We start from the raw sequence: 24,806 nt of genomic DNA on the forward strand, positions 1-24,806 counted from the left end.
GGACTGGAGCGCCAAGTCTAGGTCCAAGAGGCTTCTAAACAACTTCTACCCCCAAGCCATAAGACTCCTGAACATCTAGTCAAATGGCTACCCAGACTATTCACATTGCCCCCCCCTCTCCACACCACTGCCACTCTGTTGTCATCTATGCATAGTAATTTCAATTATCTCTACCTACATGTACATACTACCTCAACTAACTGGTGCCCCCACACATTGACTCTGTACCGGCACCCCCCTGCATATATTATTTGATTTACTGCTTGTTACATTTTATATCTTATTCCTATCTGTATTTTTTTTAAATGTGACTAATACGATTTGATATTATACTGTATATTATATAGCTCTGGAGGCCTCTAGTGGCTTTCAGGCCATTTTAGCATGAAAAGTGCCATCGAGGGCTTCCACCATTTTAATGTAGTCAACTGGGTGGAATGTCCGACTTTATTGGCTGATCCCTCCTGATAACCCTGTTGGAGTCATGTCCAACGGCTCATCAGGAGAGATCAGCCAATCGTGAAGAAGAAAATTAACTACTTCAAAATGGAGATCGCTGCCAGACCTATAATGGCACAGATATAAAGATAAATCCGTTATCTAGCTCTATGATCCTCTCAACACACTTCCTGTTTTTGTTTGGATCTTTTAGCGCCTCTCGTCCCAGTGAAGCGTCTATTTATCCTATTTTCAGCAGTAACTCACAATTCGTGTCTAAGTAAGAACTGCCAGTGTGTGCGGGCCACCTCTCATTACAAGGTTTACCTACGGCCTCTAATAGGCTCGCAAGAGCATGACCGAATCATGCAAACATGGAACTTGGATATTTGGTTGTCTTTTGCCTCTACTGTTGTACTGTTGGTTGCTATAACCTATATGAACGATGACGGTAAAGTGGAAACAACAAATACTGTACTGCTTTTTTATTTCTATTTTTACGTTGCTGTCACTTTTTATACACCACAATCCCTGAAGTGAACTATTTCCTTTAGGACCCAGTGGAGCTCTGCGAGCTAATCCCTGTGATGTAGTACACATGCTGTCCCTGGCGGTGGTCTTAGGTCAGTGCTATTCGGAATCGTTGGGACGTCCCTACCTTAAACCCTAACTTAACCATTTTACGTTTCAACTTCAATGGGGGTAGTGACGTCCCAAGGATTCCGGATATCAAGGACCGTTTGTGTTGCGGTACTCGAGTGTATGGTAGGGGCCCATAATCAGTTTTGCAGACACTAATCTCCATTGTATGAAAGTGCATTGTCTGAAAAACAACATCTGGCTGCTGAATGTGCGCCATCCACGTCCAGGTAAAATGTTACCTGGTCGTTATAGCCTTTCTTAATCAGGCTCTGAATGTCGAGGTTTGATACCGGTTCCTGCTGCTAGCTAGCTAGTCTTGTTCACCAGCTGACTTGCCAACCTTTCTTGGTGTTCTGACTGTACTGCTTGCTTTAAAAGATAAGTTACGCATCAGTTGTTCTCGCTCCTGATAATTATGCTCGCCAATTCAACACGGGGCTTTCTCTGGTCGGATGTCGAAACCAGAACCTTGCTGAATATCTGGGGGGAGCGGGACATCCAGACGGCGTTGGGCGGAAACTTCCGAAACAGTCATGTCTACCGCGACGTCGCCCGAAGGTTGGGGATTATGGGGTTCGAAAGAACCCCAGAGCAGTGTAGGGTGCGAATCAAAAGCCTGAAAAGGCAGTTTATCCTGGCCAAGGAGGGCAACCTGAGGAACAATGGACAATACCACAAAATCTGCAAGTTCTACGATGCCATGGAGAGGATACTAAGCAGCCGTCCCCAGATTGACCCCCAGGAGTTGTTAGACAGTGGGGCCGTGGGGGATGAGACCGAGGAGGAAGTGGACACAGACCCTCCACAGGACCCATACTTGGAGAGCACAGGGGAATGCTCCTACCCAGAGACCCAAGTGAAGCTCGAATACCCTCCCATCCCTGTGACAGTGGGAAATAGTAAGTACCATTAGTATGACATTACATTACTTTGTTATTATGCTTTATTTTGCAAATACAGGCCTTTTTGTGTCACAGGGTTAGATTTTTAAGTTACAATGTTAGTTTAGATTTATTATTTCACATCCATTAAGTAGAGACTAAAATTACCTTAACCTATTTTTCAGCTTTCAGTGTTTCATTTTATTTCCTAAAGCTTTTCATGTCTGGATTTCAGTTTTTGCATGTTTTTTTTGCCCTGTCTCACACCGACTTTTGGCATTCTGCTATGTATTACACTTACAGAAGTCTTGATAATTAGAACATATTTAATGCACCTGATTAAAAAAAGAGTAAAATAGAAACTATATAAACTCAGTAAAAAAAGAAACGTCCTCTCACTGTCAACTGCGTTTATTTTCAGCAAACTTAACATGTGTAAATATTTGTATGAACATAAGATTCAACACCTGAGACATAAACTGAACAAGTTCCACAGACATGTGACTAACAGAAATTGAATAATGTGTCCCTGAACAAAGGGGGGATCAAAATCAAAAGTAACAGTCAGTATCTGGTGTGGCCACCAGCTGCATTAAGTACTGCAGTGCATCTCCTTCTCGTGGACTGCACCAGATTTGCCAGTTCTTGCTGTGAGATGTTACCCCACTCTTCCACCAAGGCACCTGCAAGTTCCCGGACATTTCTGGGGGGAATGGCCCTGGTCCCAGATATGCTCAATGGGATTGAGATCCAGGCTCTTCGCTGGCCATGGCAGAACACTGACATTCCTGTCTTGCAGGAAATCACGCACAGAACGAGCAGTATGGCTGGTGGCATTGTCATGCTGGAGGGTCATGTCAGGATGAGCCTGCAGGAAGGGTACCACATGAGGGAGGAGGATGTCTTTCCAGTAACGCACAGCGTTGAGATTGCCTGCAATGACAACAAGCTCAGGCCGATGATGCTGTGACACACCGCCCCAGACCATGACGGACCCTCCACCTCCAAATCGATCCCGCTCCAGAGTACAGGCCTCGGTGTAACGCTCGTTCCTTAGACGATAAACGTGAATCCGACCATCACCCCTGGTGAGACAAAACTGCGACTCGTCAGTGAAGAGCACTTTTTTCCAGTCCTGTCTGGTCCAGCGATGGTGGGTTTGTGCCCATAGGCGACGTTGTTGCCCTTGATGTCTGGTGAGGACCTGCCTTACAACAGGCCTACAAGCCCTCAGTCCCGCAGGTGGGATGTTCAGATGTACCGATCCTGTGCAGGTGTTGTTACACGTGGTCTGCCACTGCGAGGATGATCAGCTGTCCGTCCGGTCTCCCTGTAGCGCTGTCTTAGGCATCTCACAGCACGGTCATTGCAATTTATTGCCCTGGCCACATCTGCAGTCCTCATGCCTCCTTGCAGCATGCCTAAGGCACATTTACGCAGATGAGCAGGGACCCTGGGCATCTTTCATTTGGTGTTTTTCAGAGTCAGTTGAAAGCCCTCTTTAGTGTCCTAAGTTTTCCTAACTGTGACCTTAATTGCCTACCATCTGTAAGCTGTTAGTGTCTTAACGACCGTTCCACAGGTGCGTGTTCATTAATTGTTTATGGTTCATTGAACAAGCATGGTACACAGTGTTTAAACCCTTTACAATGAAGATCTGTGAAGATATTTTGATTTTTTTTAATGAATTATCTTTGATAGACAGGGTCTTCTTTTTGGCTGAGTTTACATATTAGATGGGCATAAGCCATTTGTTACTTTAAAAAAAAACACCACAGTAGTCTCTAAGTATTGTGTCATTACCACCATGACAAGAAAATTACATGATTTTTTTTTTTAGTTTGTGTACTTGGTTATTATGAATAGAGACAGTGGAGCTCATGGAGGGAGATTTAGAGTTTGATGCCAGGAAATGACAGAAAATAAAGGTAAATATGTTTTGAGATATTGTACGTCATTACCAAATTGGCTATAATTTCATCAAATAATGATTTAGGATACATTGTATGCTTGCTGTTCAACTTCATGCTAGAATCCCTGCTATTTATGATCAAATACTGTAAAAATGTAATTCCCACCACATGTCATTACCACCACATAATGAACTGTGATGGTAAGGACAATGTGTTGGTAATGACTAAATGTATTAGTCATCTCTCCAAAGTTCTCTCCCACCTTCATGAGTTGAATCCATCTGCCACTGTCTTCCATGTTGTAAGTGATGGACCGACCACACAGTACAGATCCAAGAATAATTTATTCTACCTGAGCACAATTGGAGGCTGGACGTTGGAACGTTCCTGCGGATGAAATCGGTGCAGCTGTGAAGAGAAGTTGATTCCATGGTGGCAAGAGGAATGGACCTTCAGAATGGAAGGGTTCTACGAGGAACTTTCCCAAGAGCAGTCAAATGTGAAGCTATTTTACGTCACAGAGCAAGAGATTGAGAAAATTGATCTCCTGCTTCCAGATCGTATTGAGACGATCCGTGGAACAATGAAAATACACCAGGTAATATGTATAATGTAAAACTATAGATTTGTAATTACAAAATGTAGATCAAATTGTAGATTTTCAAATCACTATCTTTTCATTCTAACATTTGTGTGTTTACTGAAGGTGTTAACAGAATGTGTTAGATCTCCTGTATATTCATCAGTTTAAGAAATCTTCTATGTTGTTTACAGATCGTCACTGCCATTCCAGGACAAATCACATGGAGAGTTCCAAGTTGTTGGTGCTCAACTCCACATCTGTGATTGTTTTGGCCCAACAGACCGAGATAATTCAACGAACAGAGGCAGACAAAGCACAATCTTCACCTCAACCTGCACAGCACCACAACTATTTCCTAGTGCAAAACTGCCCATTGCAGACATACATGAGAGACTGATTGGAAAGTGGTGTGTTGTGAAATATGATGAAGACCCTTACCTTGGTATTATACAAGGTGTTGATGCAGAGAGAGCAGTGCTCTAGTCAAGACCATGAGTCGTGTGAGAGCAAACACATTCTTTTGGCCAACGAGAGAGGAAATTGTATGGTACCAACCAGAGAATGTGCTTGGGCTTGTCCCTGAGCCTCATCCAGTGACCAAACGGCATATGATGCCTGATGGCGCAGTCTGGGAGGACATTTGCTCTCTCGTTAAGCAATAGAGAGCATAATCTTGAGTGAGTCTGAATCAATAGACTGCAGCCAGTGAACAACAATTTGTTTAATGTCACCTAGTGTTTACAACCTTATAGATGTATTTCTGCCTAATGCATTGAATCCAACAATTGTTCTGAAATATGCTTTAAGTTCTTGAGGCATGTAACCTTTTTGTTTTTTGAGGTTTTTAATGTTGTGTTCTATATCTTCAATAAAATGAAACATGTACACCTGTGATGTTCAAAATGTTTAATGGTATTTTTCATCAGTTTTATATGAAATGTAATTTCCACCACACTGTCATTACTACAACGCTAAGTCATTACCATCACGGTACATGTTTTTTAGGAAAATGTGTATTAAATTACTATAGATGATGATTCCCATATGTGAACCTTATATGCTTGTTCTTAAGATAATTCCTAAAATGTCATATTAAGATTTTGATGTGGTAAATGCATGTTTCTGAGTATCATCAAGGCATATATGGACAATTTTATGTGGTGGTAATGACATTTTATCTCAGGTATTTGGGGAAACCAATAAAAAATATATATATTCTTAAATAATATGGTCTCAGCTACTATTTGATCTTGTTTCTAGATAGATTAAAAAAACAGTTTCAAGAGGTTTCATTTTCAAAAACATCCAAAAAGTGCCCGTATTTGTAAAATCAACCATATCTAGTATACCGATACTACCACAGTGGCAGCTCTCAAACTCCATCCACTCCTCAACAGGCACTACAGTCAGACAGATCAGCAGCCAGTCAGCTGGTGGGCCGTCCTCCAAGCGGCCCAAGAAGCGGCACGTCGACCTGGACAGTGTGACGAAGCGGCTCCTGGAGCAGAGTGCCGAGGCTGAGCAGAGCTTCTACCAGATGGAGGAGCAGCGTCTGCAGGCCGAGGACCACCGGCGAGAAGCCGAACATGCCCGCGAGCTCCACATGCTCCAGGTGTTGGGACAGATGTTCTCCAGCATCGCCACCAGGAACCCTGTCGCCACAGCTACCGCAAACACAGCAATGCCGCCTGCTCTGAATACCACGGAGTCCACCATGCAGCCCGGTGTGCCCATGTCCACCTCCGGCCGAATGAGGCATGGTCGGTCGTGTCACCGCCGAGTCCGCTCGCCCCAGTCCCAGGCTGAGTGGCCCAGCTACCACAGTCAACCACAGTCCAACGCAGGTTTAGGTATTTGCTTCTCTTACTCAGTTGGCCTGTGTTTAACCATGGCCAGCTCTGGTGAGACTGCTTGTCGACAAGCAGGTCAAACAGAACTGAATAAGGCTGAAACAGACCCACAAAGACATCTAGGCTGAACTAAATGCACACACAAGCAGGTAAGCGACAAGTTTTAAGTAAACTCTGAATACTTCTCTCTCCTTTTTCAGTCCTCGAGCGCTCCTTCTCCCTTGGGACAGCAGCACGCCGAGGAATGGATGATATCCTTCCGCTGGTGAAGAATATAGTCCCTCCGCTGACGTCTAAAAAGCACAAAGGCCAAGATGGGCGGATTGGGATTATTGGGGGATGTCAGGAGTAAGTTATCCAAGTGACCCAGCCCCACCTTTAACTTGGATTTCTAAATGAAGGTTTTCTGGAGTATACCCATATTGTGTGAGGTACCAAAGATATTCTAAAATGTTCTTCTTTGTATCCTTCTTTCGTTCCATCCTTCTTTCTGATTATTTTTCTTGTCATGGTAAGGTATACAGGAGCTCCGTACTTTGCTGCTATCTCTGCATTGAAAGTGGTAAGCACAAAGTAGCTTTCTTGGTCCTGTGTCATTTTTTACTCTGGTGGAGACATTGATATGACGACAAAACCTCTGCTGTATCACTTCCCAGGGGGCCGACCTGTCACACGTATTCTGCACTAAAGCTGCAGCGACAGTGATCAAATCCTACAGTCCGGAGCTCATAGTTCATCCTGTGCTGTAAGTTCTGTCTCGGAATGGAAGCCTATTTGTAAGCAGTGTGCATATAATGGATGTCTTTGTTGATGATAACTGTGTTAATATTATCTATAGGGACAGCCCCAATGCAGTGGAGGAGATGGAGAAATGGCTCCCCAGACTCCACTGCCTGGTGGTGGGCCCAGGGCTGGGCAGAGACGACAAGCTGCTGAAAAACGCCAAGGCACATGGGACACTGAACACACACAGTCAATTTTAGTTGACAGTTGACATATTACCAATGTTTTCATGACTCTTTTTTTTTTCTTTTCAGGAAGTAATTGAGAAGTCCAAAGCAAGAGATATCCCTATAGTTATTGATGCAGTAAGTACTGTACACAAAACATATTTTCACTTTGTTAATAGATTTTAGATTTCTTCACAAAGATGTGCAGTGATTGTGTGTTCCACCAATAGGACGGGCTGTGGCTGGTTGCTCAGCAACCATCAGTCATCCAAGGGTACCAGAAGGGCATCCTCACTCCCAACTACATGGAGTTCACCCGGTTGTATGAGGCTATGGTGAGTCTGCCAGTTCAGCTGTGTGTGTTGTGTGTTTATCATTATCCTACTGTCTGTCTGTCTTTTTCAGCACCATGAGCCTCTGGATAGCAGTGACCATCAGAGGAGTGCCATGGAGCTCAGTGTTGCCATGGGCAACCTGACTGTGGTGCTCAAGGGGGAGGAAGACCTTATCACTGACGGCAACAAGGGTTAGTGTCTGTCATGCACACACTCACAGCTACACTTAGACTAAATGCTACATTCACACATATTCCTGTAAAGCTCTGACTGTGTCCTGTGGTGTCCAGTGATCTTGTGCAGACAGGAGGGCAGCGGGCGTAGGTGTGGGGGGCAAGGAGACCTCCTATCTGGCTCTCTGGGAGTGCTGGCACACTGGGCATATACCTCCTCAGCAGACATGACTAAAAGGTACCATATTCATTAACATTATGTGCTTATACACTGACATGGCCAAAATGAATATAGTTCTATGAGAACATTAGAAGGGGCTGCCATTGTTACTTAGTTGGCCTAATTTTACAGTTTATTTGTCATTGCTGTAACTGTAATGTGTTCTCCAATCTCTGCCTCAGTGTGAACCCATCAGTGGTGGCAGCGTTCGGGGCCTGTTCTCTGACCAGACAGTGTAACAGACAGGCCTTTCACAAACATGGCCGAGCCACCACCACCACAGACATGATCCAGGAGATCAGCTCCGCCTTCAAAAAACTATTTGAGAGCTGAGAACGGTCTACAGGGAGGGGTCCAAGATACTCACATACGTACTGTACATACACTTACATACATACTGTACATACATGCATACATACTGTACATACACTTACTTACATACATACTGTACATACACTTACATACATGCATACATACTGTACATACACTTACATACATGCATACATACTGTACATACACTTACATACATGCAAACATACTGTACATACACTTGCATACATACATACATACTGTACATACACTTACATACATGCATACATACTGCACATACACTTGCATACATACTGTACATACACTTACATACACTTACATACATGCATACAGTACATAGACATAACGACACGCTCTTCCATGGGAATCCTGAAAATCCATTCTCTATAATCATTGACATTGGGCCAAAGAGCCCAACTATCAAAACTTTTCAGATCTTTTAGCTGTAGCTAGTCTGTACCTCCAGACAGGAAAGCTAAGGCCGGGATTCAATCCGTAATTTCCAATTGAGCTGACGTTGCAGTTTATTTTTACCACGATTGCAATTTCCATGAACGCAGTAACATTGCCTTAAAAAGCTGCATTGTTCGAGAACCTGTGATCGTTATTGAATCTCGACCTAAGACTTTGTTTAATCAACAAGAAATAATACAAGAAGTAGGGCTCCAACATATGAAACCACGTCTATTGGTGCTTAATAAACTAGACTTTAATGATTTTTAAATGGATAAAGAAAAGGTGTCTATGAAATATTCCCTCTGCGCTGGGAGTCTGTTTTATTTTCCTCAAAGTGCCTCGTTGGCTTTTAAAAATGTTGACAGCCAGCACTTCAGTATTAAAGGGGCACACAAGGCTGAGCTGATTATACATCAATATTATCAGACTACCTAACAGACTTCAAACAGTACACATACTATGTAACATGTTTAATAATACTTGATGATTTACAGCATAGAATTCTCTGTGATTTCCTTCCAGACAGTTCATCCTATTCCATCATGACATTCCTATCTTTACTGTCATCCAGAATAGAATCTTACAGTGACAGTGTGGCACTGGTGTGGTCTCCTGTTTTTGTCATAAACATCTTTTACATTGTAAATATTAAAATGTTGATTGAGAGTTCACTTCTTTGTTCTGTCTTCTACCTTCCTCACAGTGTTGCACAGAGTTAGATTATCCAATATATCAATGATAACTGTCAGCTCAAACAGTGTGAAATGTCTGCGATGGAGAGAAACTTTGTTTACATTTTAAATAATTGCCATTCTGTCATACTGCCACCAGAGGGCGCATACATTGTATTTCCGATATGGCGGGTTATCGCCTTCATAACATCAGAGCAAAACTGGAACTGTATCAAGCTAAGATGTAACATCAAGCATATCAGGCATCAACCATTTTCACAAGATCTGCATAATTGTAAACTAAATGCATTAAAACAAACAAACAATAGACACAACAGATAAAAAACGTCGTTGCCAAAAAGTATCTTCACAACAACAAAAAAATCGACACATGTCAAGTTTGTTTCACAGGATGCGCATGCTCAAAATAAACCGGTTTATTTGTTCAACTCAAGTTTACCGTTCTTCACGCTGCAATCAATGCACCGTTAGAATATTCTCCAGTTGGGTTGAATACATTGTATAAGCTTCAGTAAACGGAAAATACAACGTTTCTGGTGAGTAAAAATGGGTCGTTTGCGTGTTCAGACCGTAATCAGTGTGAAGGCTGTAACGACGTTACTGCTACTAGCTAGCTAATGGTAGCTGTTAGCCTAGCTTCCTCCTGTTAAACGTTAGCGGAGTTAGTTTTCATGGATACAGTAAGGGAAAAGGTCAGCTCAAACGTTAAAGAGATTGCAAATATGTTTTTTTATTCGTCCAACGTGTACTGTAGGATTATGAGTTTCGGATGTTCTGTGTGCCATAATATTGTAGAAGAAGGATGTTCTGTGTAACAATTGTATTTCTTTTTTTGTGGACATTGACAGACGAGAATGCTAAATCCGGCTAACGGCGACCCGGTCCATGTCGTTACAAATTATGTGGAAGAATATTTGGACTTGGTCGAATCACTGCCTTTCGACCTACAGAGGAGTGTGTCGCTTATGAAGGAAATTGATGCTAAATATCAAGGTAAATCGTTCACGTTTCATCCACTGACCAACTTTGCTAGCTACCTGCTAGGTACGTTAATCAACATAGCTAGTTTACATAACTGTTACTAGTCTGTTAACATAGCTAGTTTACATAACTGTTACTAGTCTGTTAACATAGCTAGTTTACATAACTGTTACTAGTCTGTTAATATAGCTAGTTTACATAACTGTTACTAGTCTGTTAATATAGCTAGTTTACATAACTGTTACTAGTCTGTTAATATAGCTAGCTGAAGTTACGCTGCTAGTTTCTAGCAGTAGCTGGTTACTGGCATCCAGATACAAGCTAGCTAGTCTGTGCATCTTTTGATTAAGTTACAATTTGAATAAAAGATGTCTACTATTCTATGTAAAATTAAAACAATATCCGCGTCAAGTTATGTAAATGTATTTAGCTTACTATATTTAATACACGCTTGTTTAGATCCATAATAAACTGCCACTCCATCCACTTTACGCAATCTATGGGCCATGTTTGTTACATCTCTTGCATCTTTTTGTTTTTTCCCCCCTGTCTCAGATGGCCTGCAAGAGCTGGATGATGCTTATGAGCGCTACAGTCGGGAGTCCGACCCTCTCCAGCGGCATAGACTTCAGCTGGCCATCCAGAGAGCTCTTATCCGCAGCCAGGAGCTGGGAGATGAGAAGATCCAGATTGCTGGGGATATGGTGCGTGAACGTGGCTGGCTGCCTGTATTATTGTTTATGGACAAAGGTGTCTTCCCTTTTTATATGAACTTTGCTTAAACCTCTTTTTCAATTTTCGCCTAAAATGACATACCTAAATCTAACTAACTGCCTGTAGCAAAGATATGCATATTATTGATACCATTTGAAAGGAAATACTTTGAAGTTTGTGGAAATGTGAAAGGAATGTAGGAGAATATAACACAATAGATCTGGTAAAAGATAATACAAAAGAAAAAAACAACCTTTTTTGGTATTTTTTCTGTACCGTCTTTGAAATGCAATAGAAAGGGCATAGTGAATTATTCTAGCCCAGGCACAATTTAGACTTTGGCCACTAGATGGCAGCACTATATGTGCAAAGTTTGAGTGATGCAATGAAATCTTGCATATCTATTCAAAATGTATCAAGACTGCCCAAATGTGCCTTATTGGTTTATTCATACATTTTTAAGTTCATAATTGTGCACTCTCCTCAAACAATAGCATGGTAATCTTTCACTCTATTAGCTACTGTAAATTGGACAGTGCAGTTAGATTAACAAGAATTTAAACTTTCTGCCCATATCAGATATGTACATGTCCTGGGAATCTTTTTTTGTTTCTTACAACCTCATGCTAATCACGTCAGCCTACGTTAGCTCAACCGTCCCGCGGACAGGACACCAATCCTGAAGTAGTTTGATTTTCCAACTTGAAATGCAATAATATTGATGGATGAGGCTGTAACAAAGCCCATATTGGTCAGTCTCCTTGACCAACTTGCAATACCAGTCAAAAGTTTGGACACCTACTCATTCAAGGGGTTTTCTTTATTTTTACTATTTTCTGCATTGTAGAATAATAGTGAAGACATCAAAACTATGAAATAACACATCTGGAATCATGTAGTAACCAACAAAGTATTAAACAAATCTAAATATATTTGAGATTATTCAAAGTAGCCACCCTTTACCTTGATGACAGCTTTGCACATGCTTGGCATTCTCTCAACCAGCTTCACCTGGAATGCTTTTCCAACAGTCTTGAAGGAATTCCCACATAAGATGTGCACTTGTTGGCTGCTTTTCCTTAACTCTGCGGTCCAACTCATCCCAAACCATATCAATTGGGTTGAGGTCCGGTGATTGTAGAGGCCAGGTCATCTGATGCAGCACTCTCCTTGGTGAAATAGCCCTTACATAGCCTGGAGGTGTGTTTTGTTGAAAAATAAATGATAGTCCCACTTAGGGCTGAGCGATATGGCCAAAATATTATATCACAGTATTTGTAAAAAAAAAAATATATATTTTTAGTTTTGAATAATAAAAGTTCTATGGGTAGTGAGTGATTCTAGGGTGGCAACACATACATTCTAAGTGATTTCAATGAGTCTTTCTCCATTCTGATTGGTTTATACTGTTCAATTCAACTTCAACCAAAACAAATTTCAGCACTTATCACTTCTGCATTTCCTGCACTCAGTTGCAGTGGTGGAAAAAGTACCCAATTATCATACTTGAGTAAAAGTAAAGATACCTTAATAATAGAAAATTACTCAAGTAAACGTGAGTCTCCCAGTAAAATACTACTTGAGTAAAAGTCTAAAAGTATTTGGTTTTAAATATACTTAAGTATCAAAAGTAAATGTAATTGATAAAATATACTTAAGTATCAAAGTAAAAGTATAAATAATTCAAATTCCTTATATTAAGCAAACCAGATGGCACCATTTTACATTTTTTTTATTTACAGATAGCCAGGGGCACACTCCAACACTCAGACATCATTTACAAACAAATCATTTTTGTTTAGTGAAACCTCCAGATCAGAGGCATTAGATGACTAGGGATGTTCTCTTGACAATAGTGTGAATTGGACCTGTCCTGCTAAGCATTCAAAACGTAACGAGTACTTTTAGGTGTCAGGGAAAATGTATGGAGTAAAAGTACAATATTGTCTTTGGGAAAGTAGTGAAGTAAAAATAAAGTACATATACCAAAAAAAAGACTTAAGTAAAAACACTTTCAAGTACTACTTAAGTACTTTACAACCTCTGCTCAATTGAGAATTGCCACATAGGGTTGCATGATATGGGCAAATAATCTAAGACTTATTTTTAACCAAACGTTGCAATTGTGATTTGACTTGCGAATTAGAGCAAAACTGCTGGAATCTTGGAAATAGAATGACTATTCTAATTCTATAGTTAGAATATAATAGTGGGCACTTTGAATAGTGTTTTGAGATGACAATGAATTAAAATGACAGGGTAGGAACTAAAGGTTTGATAAGTGTTTCCTAGGGGACCCTGTAAGCTTTGGCTACATTACATGTTTTCTCTTAGCTACTTCATGTAGCTAACATTCTTGCTTTGCATATTCCTCATTGATTTAGAAGATGCTGTTGCACAAACAACATGCTGATATAGGTCTACACTACCACCTGTATTAGCTAGCTACGTTTGCTCTTACTCAGTAGCTATTAGCATTAGCGGCTAACAAGATGTGGGGCAACTTGCTAAGGAAAGACAAACTAGCTGTTTGCTGACGTAAGAAACACAAACTAATAGTGTCATTATAGAACGCTAGTTGATTTATAAGCAAAGTGAAAGCAGCGTTGACCATGCAGACTGAACGCAAGTGTCTCGTGGTTGAACGTCATATGCGCTCCTTCAGTGACGGGGCGTGGAAAGTGGCATGGAGAAAAGGGCGGAAAGAGATGACTTAAGTAGCGACGTAAACTATAAAAAATTGACATTACACATGGCGTATCACATTTTAACAAACCAAACATTCAAATACTGGTATAGAAGGTAAAGTAAAAACCCAAACTGGTCCCTGCATCAATACTGGTATATCATAAAATGCGGTATACGCCCTAGTCCCAATAAGTGCAAACCAGATGGGATGGCTTATCGCTGCAGAATGCTGTGTAGCCATGATGGTTAAGTGTGCCTTGAATTCTAAATAAATCAGACAGTGTTACTAGCAAAACACCATCACACCTCCTCCTCCATGCTTCACTGTGGGAACCACACATGCTGAAATCATCCGTTCACCTACTCTGCATCTCATAAACACACAAGGGTTGGAAACAAGAAATCTCAAATTTGGACTCATCACACCAAAGGACATATTTCCATCTTGGCCCAAGCAAGTCTCTTATTGGTGTCATTTTAGTAATTTCTTTGCAGCAATTGACAGTCTCTGAACAGTTGCTGTTGAGATGTGTCTGTTGAACTCTGAAGGATTTATTTCGGCTGCAATTTCTGAGGCTGGTAACTCTAATGAACTTATCCTCTGCAGCAGAGGTAACTCTGGGTCTTCCTTTCCTGTGGCGGTCCTCATGAGAGCCAGTTTCATCATGGCACTTGACGGTTTTTGCAACTGCACTTGAAGAAACTTTAAAAGTTCTTGACATTTTCTGCATTGACTAACCTTCACATCTTAAAGTAATGATGGACTGTCGTTTCTCTTTGCTTATTTGAGCTGTTCTTGCCATAATATGGACTTGGTCTTTTTAGCTATATTTGGAAATCTTCTGCGTAACAACCCTATCTTGTCACAACAATTCATTCCAGTTAACTACCTCATTAACCTCGTTGAGAGATTGCCAATATTGTCCAAAGCAAAAGGTGGCTACTTTGAAGAATCTCATATTTTGATTAAAAACTTTTTTGGTTACATGATTCCGTATGTGTTATTTCATAGTTTGTCTTTACTATTATTCTACAATGTAAAAATAAAGAAAAGCCCTGGAATGAGTGGGTGTATCCAAACTTTTGACTGGTACTGTATGTCACCCTTTTGATCAAAACCCACAGTGTGTGTAAGTGATATATATATATACTCTGTACTGTTCCAGGTGGAGTTGGTGGAGAACTGTAGCAGACAGGTGGACTGGCATTCTGAGCTCCTCCACGCCTCCAAGGAGAACCCTGATACCCATGTACCCACATCAACTGCCATGACGACCGCAGCCTCCATAGTGCCGTCGGCAGAAACAACTCCGGGCAAAGCAGGTCACCATGACAAGAGGCGTGACAAGGTGACGCTGTGCTCAGTCGGTGGGGGGGACAAGTCTGGCGGGAAACGGTCACGGCGGCAGAAAAGCGGAGAGAATTGGGAGAGCTATGGAAGCATGGGTCATGTTGATGAGGTGGGCATGGGGGTACCCAGAGAGAAGAGGGCCAAAACGTTGTCGTCCAAGAAGAAGAAGAGGTCAAAGGGGAAGTCAGAGAGGGAGGTGTCACCCCTAGACCTGCCCATCGACCCAGACGAGCCCACCTACTGCCTGTGTGAACAGGTATCCTACGGCGAGATGATTGGCTGTGATAACGACGAGTGTCTCATCGAGTGGTTCCACTTCTCCTGTGTGGCGCTGGATCACAAGCCTAAGGGGAAGTGGTTCTGCCCCAAATGCAGGGGCGAGAATGAGAAGACCATGGACAAGGCCCTAGAGAGGGCGAAGAAGGAAAGGGCCTACAACAGGTAGCTTCTCTACCTAGCCCAGTAGACATTGTGGTCATGTTAGGTTAGTTTTTTTTCTACTCCCAATGCTATTTGGAAAGAGGGACTTATTTACTAAATGCTGTACTGGAAGATGGACATCCTGGTTCACGACCACTGGTTTAGAGCAGATACAGCATAATGTAATAGATTATTTTATCAAATAGCCACACCAATGATTGACGCTGCTGTATCATGCATGCAACCATAATGCTCCTCCGAACAAATAAAACATTTCATCCAAGATTGTGCAATACATCTATGAACTTCCTCTGTTGAATTGTCTTCATCACGTATGTGACTGCCCTTTGCTTGAAGTGCCATTGCTGATAGGACTGCCCTAGCAAAATGCATTGGAGATGATCCAGTTGGAAATGTTTGATGCCAAATCCTCTTGGCAACGGGCCTGTGTTCGTGAGGACTTTCACTTGACACCGGTAAGGTGAATTAAATGTATCTAGTGCAACGGTAGTATTAAATCAAATGTATTTATGAAAGCCCATTTTACATCAATGTCAAAATGCTTTACAGAAACCTAGATTAAAACCCCAAACAGTCTTACCAAGGGGTTCTGCAAATGACATCTCCCCCTCTGCTCTTTGCGTACTGTCAGTCAATAGCAAAGCAACAACTCGTGTCATTTGGTGTTGTGTGTGTACACAATCACTCCATGCGGTTCTGCAATTGTGATTGGTTTTAGATGTGTAGAGTTCTCATTAAGGTTTGCTTCAATATTGTGTGTTTAATGAGGTTAACAGATGCATGTACTTTGAAGCTAGTTTCACAAGATCACTGATATCACATTATTTGCCACAGAAAGCTAAATATAGAGTGGATTGATGAATACTGTAGGGAGCACATGGTTTACTGTCGGTGTCCAAGAGAAACAGTACTACAGTAAAGGTAGTTATGCCTTTATTTACAAGTGCTGGAAAAAATGACATGGACAACCAGTGCAAAATCTGTACATAAATCCAGATGTATGTTTTCCTATATACATTGAGGGTACTGAACAACATGAATGCACACACTGTCATGCATGTAACAGAGCTCACAACACAGCAAAGACATGGGTTAAGCTTGTGGGTCTGATTCTCAATCAGGGTGTTTAGGATGAACACGGGCAGCAATTGTCCAAAGAAAGGTAGAGCTTGATAGCTCAGATGCTGCTTTGTAAAATGAGCTTGATATAAAGGGGAGCACACCAAAGAAGAAACCTACAAGCTAGGTTATCATAATTGATATTTCTTCCAAACATTAAACAAAATCAGTCCAACTCATTTGTTTCAGTGAAGGGATGAGGCAAGGTAATTGACATCCAAAAATGGTCCTCAATTGAAGAGCGTGGTGGCAAAGGCAAGATTCAGCACATACGTCCCAATAGACCAAAATGAGAGGGGAAAATACAAAAAAAAAAGTAAAACAATCACTCCAAGCGTGTCAGAAAAAAAGGTTCTACAAGGGAAGGGAGAGGTAAAGTGCATAAAAGCTTAAAAAGAAAAACTAAATGAAGATGTACTCCACTAGAACTCGAGTCACACACAGCTCAGTGCTGGGGACAGAAGGGAGAGGGTGTGGTCAACTGTCCCTCCAGCTTTGTTCTACAATGGCAGACACACGCTTCTCGTACTCCCTCTTGTTTTCCTGGTAAAGCTGGGCCGCCTGACTGTTGGCCGGACTGTTGGGGTTTGGTTCGTCTAGCAGGGACTGGAAGGAGGGAAGGGAGAGAGGGGTGATAGGCCAACAGAGTAGATGAGACAGGCATTCTACAGCACAAGGAGTGTGGCATAACAGTGGGAATATGCACCATGACTTATGGCACTTCAGGATGTTAAGTATGGGAAGTTAAGGTCTGTTGTGGCTTATCTCTGCTGTCGCAGTAGGACTAAATGATGACAGGAGGATGCATGGAAAACATGAAATTTGTCTACCTGGATAGAGGTAAGAATGGATGATACGTCATAGGTTGGACTCCATCGATTCTGTAGAATGTCCAGACATATACTCCCATCTGCATACACTAAATCAAATGGAAGGGTAAAAATAGTGTTAACCTTTGTAGGCAATACTAATCATTATCAGAATGTTTTGCTACTGTCGTTGTGACAACATACCATTTGGATGAAACATCTTTGACACAAATCGCACTGTGGGGGGTTTGTTGGGGTATTCTTCTGTGAACTCAACAGTGAGCTTAAATGTGCCTGGAACATATAAAACATGGAGGGAGAATATGAATTAGAACCACGGCTAATATCACGCAACCAAGAATGTTAGAAAACGTGTTTTTGCAATTACAGCTGTTGGATTGTCTGCAATACCGCCGTTAGATAAAACAGGGAGTTGATAAGTAATGTGGAATTTATCAATTCAACAATAATGTCACACAAACCTTAACTGCAGAGTATGCAAACACAAAGAATGGGGTGTACAGTGCTGTACTCACCATCCTCAAAAGGTGTCCCTTCTGGGCTGTAAAGGGAAATAAATGCATTGAAAGTTTGTGTGCATGAAATATTAATGTGTCAGTTCCCCATTAATAAGTTATACGGATGAAGAAGGTACATTACAATGAGCAGATAATTCACTTAATTGTTGGCATCATTGGCCTAAAAAGGTCTTGACACGATCTGGCTCTCACAGAATGACCAATAACTAGCAACGGCTGTTTCAGAACCCAAACTCAGCTCTGCAATATTTGCTGATGGAGCATGGTGTTACATAGCCCTTTACCATGTCTCTCACCCAGTTCCATGATATTACACATAAGAGTCATTGGAAGAAGGCGTCTTCTGTACAGGGGAGTTTTGTTAAAAGAGCCCTGGCGCTAAGTCTGAACATTAACATGCATCACTTGCGGTACCGTTTTGGGAGCATTAGGACTATCTTTCATATCGGCGAGAAAAACACAAATAGATACACACCTTTATAGGGTTAGAGTTCCCACACCGACATCTCTCCATGTTAGAGCCTGTGTTTACTTAAGACAGAGCGACAACTTGTGGTACTTAGCTATTTAGCATGCGCTGAACACCTGTGTATAACGAAAGGCCACCAGAAACGTGTTGTCACTGAAAAATACGGTCTGCTGCAATTGTGATAAAGTTGGTTAAAACAGTATGCGTGTTTGTTTTTTTGCATTTGTGTTAATACTTGTGATATGAAAGTAAAGGGCTTTATATTTATTGAACCGTATTGCAGTTGTGAATCGATTCACGTTTAAAAATGTAGTTCTTTGCCAGTCTACTGTTACATCTGAAATGAACACAAGGTCCTTGGATTCTTAGGGATAGGGGGCAGTATTTTCACGGCCGGATGAAAAACATACCCAGGGCCCAGGAGGTAGGATATGCATATTATTAGTAGATTTGGATAGAAAACACTCTGAAGTTTCTAAAACTGTTTGAATGATGTCTGAGTATAACAGAACTCATATGGCAGGCAAAAACCTGAGAAAAATCCAACCAGGAAGTGGGAAATCTGAGGTTGTAGTTTTTTCAAGTGATTGCCTTTACAGTATACAGTGACTTAGGGTTCATTTTGCACTTCCTAAAGCTTCCACTAGATGTCAAGTCTTTAGAACCTTGTTTGAGGATTCTATGGTGAATTTGAAGGGAATAACAGCCCAAGGAAGTAGGTGTCCCATTATAAGGCATGGGTTCAGTCACGCGCAGAGACTTGGGAGCGAGCTGAGTTCATATTCATTCCTAAAGAGAACGGATAGGTCCGGTTGGAATTTTATTGAAGATATACCGTAATTTCCGGACTATTAAGCGCACCTGAATATAAGCCGCACCCACTGAATTAAAAAATATATATTATTTTGAACATAAATAAGCCGCACATGTCTAAGCCGCAGGTCCCTACCGGTACATTGAAACAAATTAACTTTACAGGCTTTAACGAAACACGGCTTGTAACAACTTTAGTTGTCTTTTTTCACTGAGTCAATTCCTCACGCTGCTGTTTCCAACGTCTTATTATCGACTCATTAAGACCAAGCTCCCGTGCAGCAGCTCTATTTCCTTTTCCAACAGCCAGATCAATCGCCTTCAACTTGAAAGCTGCATCATATGCATTTCTCCGTGTCTTTGCCATGATGATGGTGACAAAATGACTACCGTAATCAGAATGATGAAGTTTGAGAGCGCTCGATTTAATCTAAACAGTAAACAAAAAAGTTGTTTGACCTTAACCCATTCGGCAATTTCATTGGTCTAATGAAAGCTTCATGCTGCCAAAAAACTGAGCACGTCACAATGTGTTTTTTTTGAAAAAAAAAACATTTAAAGCGGGAAAAATCCATGTATTAGCCGCGTCATTGTTTAAGCCGCGGGGTTCAAAGCCTGGGAAAAAAGTTGCGGCTTGTAGTCCAGAATTTACGTTATGTTAAAAACAACCTAAAGATTGATTCTATACATCGTTTGACATGTTTCCACAAACTGTAGTATAACTTTTTTGACTTTTCGTCTGGACTCAGTAAGCACGTGCGTTGTGGATTTGGATAGTGAACCTAACGCGAACAAAATGGATGTATTTGGACATAAAGATAAACTTTATCGAACATTTATTGTGGAGCTGGAATTCCTGGGAGTGCATTCTGATGAAGATAATCAAAGGTAAGTGAATATTTATAATGTCATTTCTTAGTTTTATTGACTCCAAGATGGCGGGTTTCTGTTTGCTTGTTGTTGGTGTCTTCTGGGCTGTACTCAGATTATTGCAAATTGTGCTTTCGCCATGAACATTTTTTGAAATCTGACAAAGCAGCTGCATTTAGGAGAAGTGTATCTATAATTCTGTGCATAACACTTGTATATTGATCAAAGTTTATGATGAGTATTTCTGTAATATGTGTGCTCATTCACCGGGAGGTTTGGATGGAAAACATTTCTGAACATTACACGCCAATGTAAGATGGGGTTTTTGGATATAAATATGAACTTTATCGAGCAAAACATACATGTATTGTGTAACATGAAGTCCTATGAGTGCCATCTGATGAAGATCATCAAAGGTTAGTGCTTAATTTTAGCTGTATTTCTGGTTTTTGTGACATCTCTCCTTGCTAGGAAAATGGCTGTGTGGCTTTTCTTGTTTAGGTGGTATCCTAACATAATCTAATGTTTTGCTTTTGCCGTAAAGCCTTTTTGAAATCGGACAATGTGGTTAGATTAAGGAGAATCTTATTTTAAAATGGTGTATAATACTTGTATGTGTGAGAAATTTTAATTATGAGATTTTTGCTGTTTTGAATTTGGCGCTCTGCTAGTTCACTGGCTGTTGTCAAATCGATCCCGCTAACGGGATCCGCCTGTTAAGGGGTCACTAAGTTAACCTGTCTGGGCTAGGGGGCAGTATTTTCACGGCCGGATGAAAAACGTACCCAATTTAAACAGGTTACTTCTCTGGCCCAGAAACTAGAATATGCATATTATTAGGAGATTTGGATAGAAAACACTGAAGTTTCTAAAACTGTTTGAATGGTGTCTGTGAGTATAACTGAACTCATATGGCAGGCAAAAACCTGAGAAAATTCCAAGCAGGAAGTGGAAAGTCTGAGAATTGTAGTTCTTCTTTTGATTTTCTATCGAAGCTACAGTGTCTGTGGGGGACGTTGCACTTCCTAAGGCTTCCATTGACTGTCTAAAGCCTTCAGAAAGTGGTTTGAGCATTTTCACTGGGCAGATAATAGGAGCTCAGTTACTGAGTGGTCTGCCTGGCAACAAAGGGATTGGATATGCGCGGTCACGCGAGCACGCCGTTCCTTCTTTTTCTTCCTGAATGAATATGCTATTGTCCGGTTGGAATATTATCGCAATTTTACGTTAAAAATACCATAAAGATTGATTTTAAACAGCGTTTGACATGCTTCTAAGTAAGGTAATGGAACATTTTGACTGTCTCTCGTTCTGCGCTCGCGCGTTATGCCTTTGGATAAGTGATCTGTACGAACAAAACGGAGGTATTTGGTCATAAATATGGATTATTTCGAACAAAAACAACATTTCTTGTGGAAGTAGCAGTCCTGGGAGTGCAATCTGACGAAGATCAGCAAAGGTAAGAGAATATTTCTAATACTAATTGTGAGTTTAGGTTGCCCCGAACTTGGCGGGTGTCTGAATAGCTCACAGTGATGGCTGAGCTATGTACTCAGAATATTGAAAAAAAATTGCTTTCTCCGTAAAGCTATTTTAAAATCTGACACAGCGGTTGCATCCAGGGGTAGTCTATCTATAATTCTTTAAATAATCGTTATATATTTTGTCAACGTTTATGATGACTATTTTTGTAAATTGATGTGCACATTCACCGGACGTTTTGGTGGGAATACATTTTCTGAACATCACGCACCAATGTAAAATGCTGTTATTGGATATAAATATGAACTTTATCGAACAAAACATACATGTATTGTGTAACATAATGTCCTAGGAGTGTCATCTGATGAAGATCGTCAGAGGTTAGTGCTTCATTTAGCTATGTTTTGGGTTTTATTGACACATGTCCTTGCTTGGAAAATGGCTGTGTGAATATTTTTGTCTATGTACTCTCCTAACAATCTAATGTTTTGCTTTCGCTGTAAAGCCTTTTTGAAATCGGACATGTGGTTACATCAAGGAGAAATGTATATTTAAAATGGTGTAAAATAGTTGTATGTTTGAGAAAGTTGAAATATGACATTTTGTTGTTTTTGTTTTTGTCGCCCTGATATTTCACTGGCTGTGTCCCGCAGGTCTAGCGTCCCACCTAGCCCATAGAAGTTAAGGAGTAAAGGTAAAGCTAGGCTCCTCCTTATGAGTAGATCTTTGGCTAGGTGTTAATGTAATATTTCTACTGAACATCTGTGTTACAGAACAACACAGTCAATGTGCACATCGGACAGGTTGCGCTTCACCGTCTTACCCGAATATGACTGCATTCCACACCATGATGTTGTTTTCGGAAGGGGCACCACTGACGCCAGCCGGAGGGTCTTCTTGTAGCCTATGGGGGTCCGAAGGAAGAAAAAAACAACTTCCACGTTTCAAATGACTTGCTATCTAACTTAAGGACTTGTTAGCCCTATTTTCAAACTGATAGCTGTAGTATATTACAAGTCGACAAATTACTGAACTCTTAATTTACTTGCAATATTATCAACCAATGCATCAGCCCTAGATTAGTGTTTAGCTAAAAGTCATTCGTATTCATAAACGTTATGGTTTGAAATTAAAGTTCAAGCATGTCGCAAAAATATCCCTCGAAATATTAAACCCAACCTGAGTAATTTTATGACGTCTAGTTAATTTAACTCAGTTTCGTTTGCGAGTTAACTATGGTGACTCGCCTTGGAGAGCGAGTTGTTTTCTTAGCTAGCCAAGTAACGTTAGCTGGCTAGTCAAGTCTTGTAAGCAAGCTAGCTTGCTGACGAAATAAGTCGCTACTGTTTCAGGGTCGACTTTAGCGGCAGACTGTTGTGTAAAGCATCCGCTATTTTCAATGCAACATTGCAAATTTGTTCAACTAGATAAAACGCCAAATATCATCAAATAGACGGCTGGATGACTTGGACGCGTTAGCTAGCTAGCCAAGTACCCTTAGCTGACAAGCTAGCTTCAGGCATATCATTAACACCACCCGTGAAAAATGTTCAACTCACCGCTTAAAATCTCTCATCAGTCGTCTTCTTGCAGGAGTAGACATCGTAAACTAAATATATAAAGGTAATACAAATAAATGTACTGTTTTGTTTACACAAAATGTATTTATAATATAGCTAACTGGTTAATGTTGTGTTTACAACAACATTCAGTTCCTTTTTCGCTGTCGCCTCTGAAATCCAATCCTCCTACCCTAGCCGCTAGTGCGTGGTTTATTAGGCGATACCACTTCAGCAAATAGGCGACGTATTTTGTGTATTCTTCTTAAGTAAAACGATACATGAGATAATTTAGCTTTTAATGTATTTTTCCTTGAATGTGTTACTTCTTCCTTAAGTATGTGAATTGAATGGCGTATGATGTATCAACAAACAATGATTAATACGTGTCCAATTACATAGTCTCACCCTATTTTTCTTTTTTTTCCTTTAGCTTTGAGATCGTGTTTGACGGGGGGCGTGGTTACAATGACGTGGAATTTGTATAGCGAGGTCAATAAATGTCCAGCGATCAAGGTCGACCAGGCCTGGGCGACAGGTGACAAACGGGCGTTCTGACACGTGAACAGTAAATGGAGAGATCAGTCGTCGTAAACTAAATATATAAAGGTAATACAAATAAATGTACTGTTTTGTTCCAGGCTGTATCACAACCGGCCGTGATTGGGAGTCCCATAGGGCGGTGCACAATTGGCCCAGCATCGTCCGGGTTTGGCCGGTGCAGGCCGTCATTGTAAATACGAATTTGTTCTTAACTGACTTGCCTAGTTAAATTTAAAAACAAGTTAGTGCTTGGCAAAGGAGTAAATCACTTTATACACCCAGCTATTCGGTAGCAGTTCAGTACAACATCATATTATAGCTGCCTGCATATTGTTGCATTCTGTTATGCAATCTCACCTGTATTCTTTCTATCCTGCGGTGTGTGATAATAAGTTCTGAACATGTCAGGAGAATCATACCAGTGCCCCACCAAGGGAATTATACTGAACAAAAATAAACGCAACATGCAACAATATCCATCTTTTGTCACTGATACTGACTGATTTTCAGAAAATCAGTCAGTTTCAGATGTGACCACCATTTGCCTCATGTACTGCAAAACATCTCCTTTGCATCGAGTTGGTCAGGCTGTTGATTGTGGCCTGTGGAATGTTGTCACACTCATCTTCAATGGCTGTGCGAAGTTGTGGTACATGTTGATCCAGAGCACCCCCCCCCCAAAAAAAATCATGAACGTGCTCAATGGGTGACATGCCTGGTGAGTATGCAGGCCATGGAAGAACTGGGACATTTTCAGCTTCCAGGAATTGTGTACAGATTCTTGCGACATGGGGCGTGCATTATCATGCTAAAACATGAGATGATGGTGGTGGATGAATGGCACGACAATAGGACTCAGGGTCTCGTCACAGGATCTCTGCATTTAAAATACCATCAATAAAATGCTATTTATTGTCAGTAGCTTATGCCTACCCATACCATAACCCCACGCCACCATGGGGCAC

General features: G+C 41.1%; 3 protein-coding genes and 1 long non-coding RNA gene across 4 annotated transcripts; 3 read left to right on the forward strand and 1 right to left on the reverse strand.

The window, feature by feature from the left end:
- Nucleotides 1-1,069: 1,069 nt before the first annotated feature.
- On the forward strand, nt 1,070-8,438 carry LOC115161197 (ATP-dependent (S)-NAD(P)H-hydrate dehydratase). Its single transcript, XM_029711977.1, has 11 exons — nt 1,070-1,979; nt 5,855-6,307; nt 6,508-6,655; nt 6,824-6,869; nt 6,964-7,052; nt 7,146-7,254; nt 7,345-7,395; nt 7,488-7,592; nt 7,663-7,783; nt 7,883-8,003; nt 8,168-8,438. The coding sequence occupies exons 1-11, from the start codon at nt 1,496-1,498 to the stop codon at nt 8,316-8,318; spliced, it is 1,878 nt and encodes a 625-aa protein (XP_029567837.1). The 5' UTR covers nt 1,070-1,495; the 3' UTR covers nt 8,319-8,438.
- On the forward strand, nt 4,085-5,360 carry LOC115161198 (uncharacterized). The gene is made up of 2 exons (XR_003869208.1): nt 4,085-4,472; nt 4,649-5,360. It is a non-coding gene; the product is annotated as an uncharacterized LOC115161198 (long non-coding RNA).
- A 1,258-nt stretch (nt 8,439-9,696) lies between the features above and the next one.
- On the forward strand, nt 9,697-15,914 carry LOC115161199 (inhibitor of growth protein 1-like). The gene is made up of 4 exons (XM_029711979.1): nt 9,697-9,999; nt 10,312-10,456; nt 11,000-11,148; nt 15,013-15,914. Exons 2-4 carry the CDS (start codon nt 10,318-10,320, stop codon nt 15,640-15,642), a joined length of 918 nt encoding a protein of 305 aa, XP_029567839.1. The 5' UTR covers nt 9,697-9,999; nt 10,312-10,317; the 3' UTR covers nt 15,643-15,914.
- Nucleotides 15,915-16,554: 640 nt separating this feature from the next.
- On the reverse strand, nt 16,555-23,645 carry LOC115161200 (ubiquitin-conjugating enzyme E2 A). Its single transcript, XM_029711980.1, has 6 exons — nt 23,299-23,645; nt 22,563-22,643; nt 18,103-18,128; nt 17,771-17,860; nt 17,588-17,676; nt 16,555-17,363 (listed from the first exon to the last, which is right to left on the reverse strand). The coding sequence occupies exons 1-6, from the start codon at nt 23,340-23,342 to the stop codon at nt 17,235-17,237; spliced, it is 459 nt and encodes a 152-aa protein (XP_029567840.1). The 5' UTR covers nt 23,343-23,645; the 3' UTR covers nt 16,555-17,234.
- Nucleotides 23,646-24,806: the final 1,161 nt, after the last annotated feature.

Source organism: Salmo trutta, chromosome 24, assembly GCF_901001165.1.
Source record: "Salmo trutta chromosome 24, fSalTru1.1, whole genome shotgun sequence".
In the NCBI taxonomy this organism is placed as follows: Eukaryota; Metazoa; Chordata; class Actinopteri; order Salmoniformes; family Salmonidae; genus Salmo; species Salmo trutta.

Coding starts and splice junctions, on each gene's coding strand:
- LOC115161199 (XM_029711979.1), top strand. CDS start 10,318: ATGCTAAATCCGGCTAACGGCGACCCGGTCCATGTCGTTACAAATTAT. Junction 10,457..10,999: donor AATTGATGCTAAATATCAAG/GTAAATCGTTCA, acceptor CCCCTGTCTCAG/ATGGCCTGCAAGAGCTGGAT. Junction 11,149..15,012: donor TCCAGATTGCTGGGGATATG/GTGCGTGAACGT, acceptor GTACTGTTCCAG/GTGGAGTTGGTGGAGAACTG.
- LOC115161200 (XM_029711980.1), bottom strand. CDS start 23,342: ATGTCTACTCCTGCAAGAAGACGACTGATGAGAGATTTTAAGCG. Junction 17,861..18,102: donor AGGGACACCTTTTGAGGATG/GTGAGTACAGCA, acceptor TATATGTTCCAG/GCACATTTAAGCTCACTGTT. Junction 17,364..17,587: donor CCATTCTTACCTCTATCCAG/GTAGACAAATTT, acceptor CCCTCCTTCCAG/TCCCTGCTAGACGAACCAAA.
- LOC115161197 (XM_029711977.1), top strand. CDS start 1,496: ATGCTCGCCAATTCAACACGGGGCTTTCTCTGGTCGGATGTCGAAACC. Junction 7,053..7,145: donor CTCATAGTTCATCCTGTGCT/GTAAGTTCTGTC, acceptor TATTATCTATAG/GGACAGCCCCAATGCAGTGG. Junction 7,784..7,882: donor TATCACTGACGGCAACAAGG/GTTAGTGTCTGT, acceptor TGTGGTGTCCAG/TGATCTTGTGCAGACAGGAG.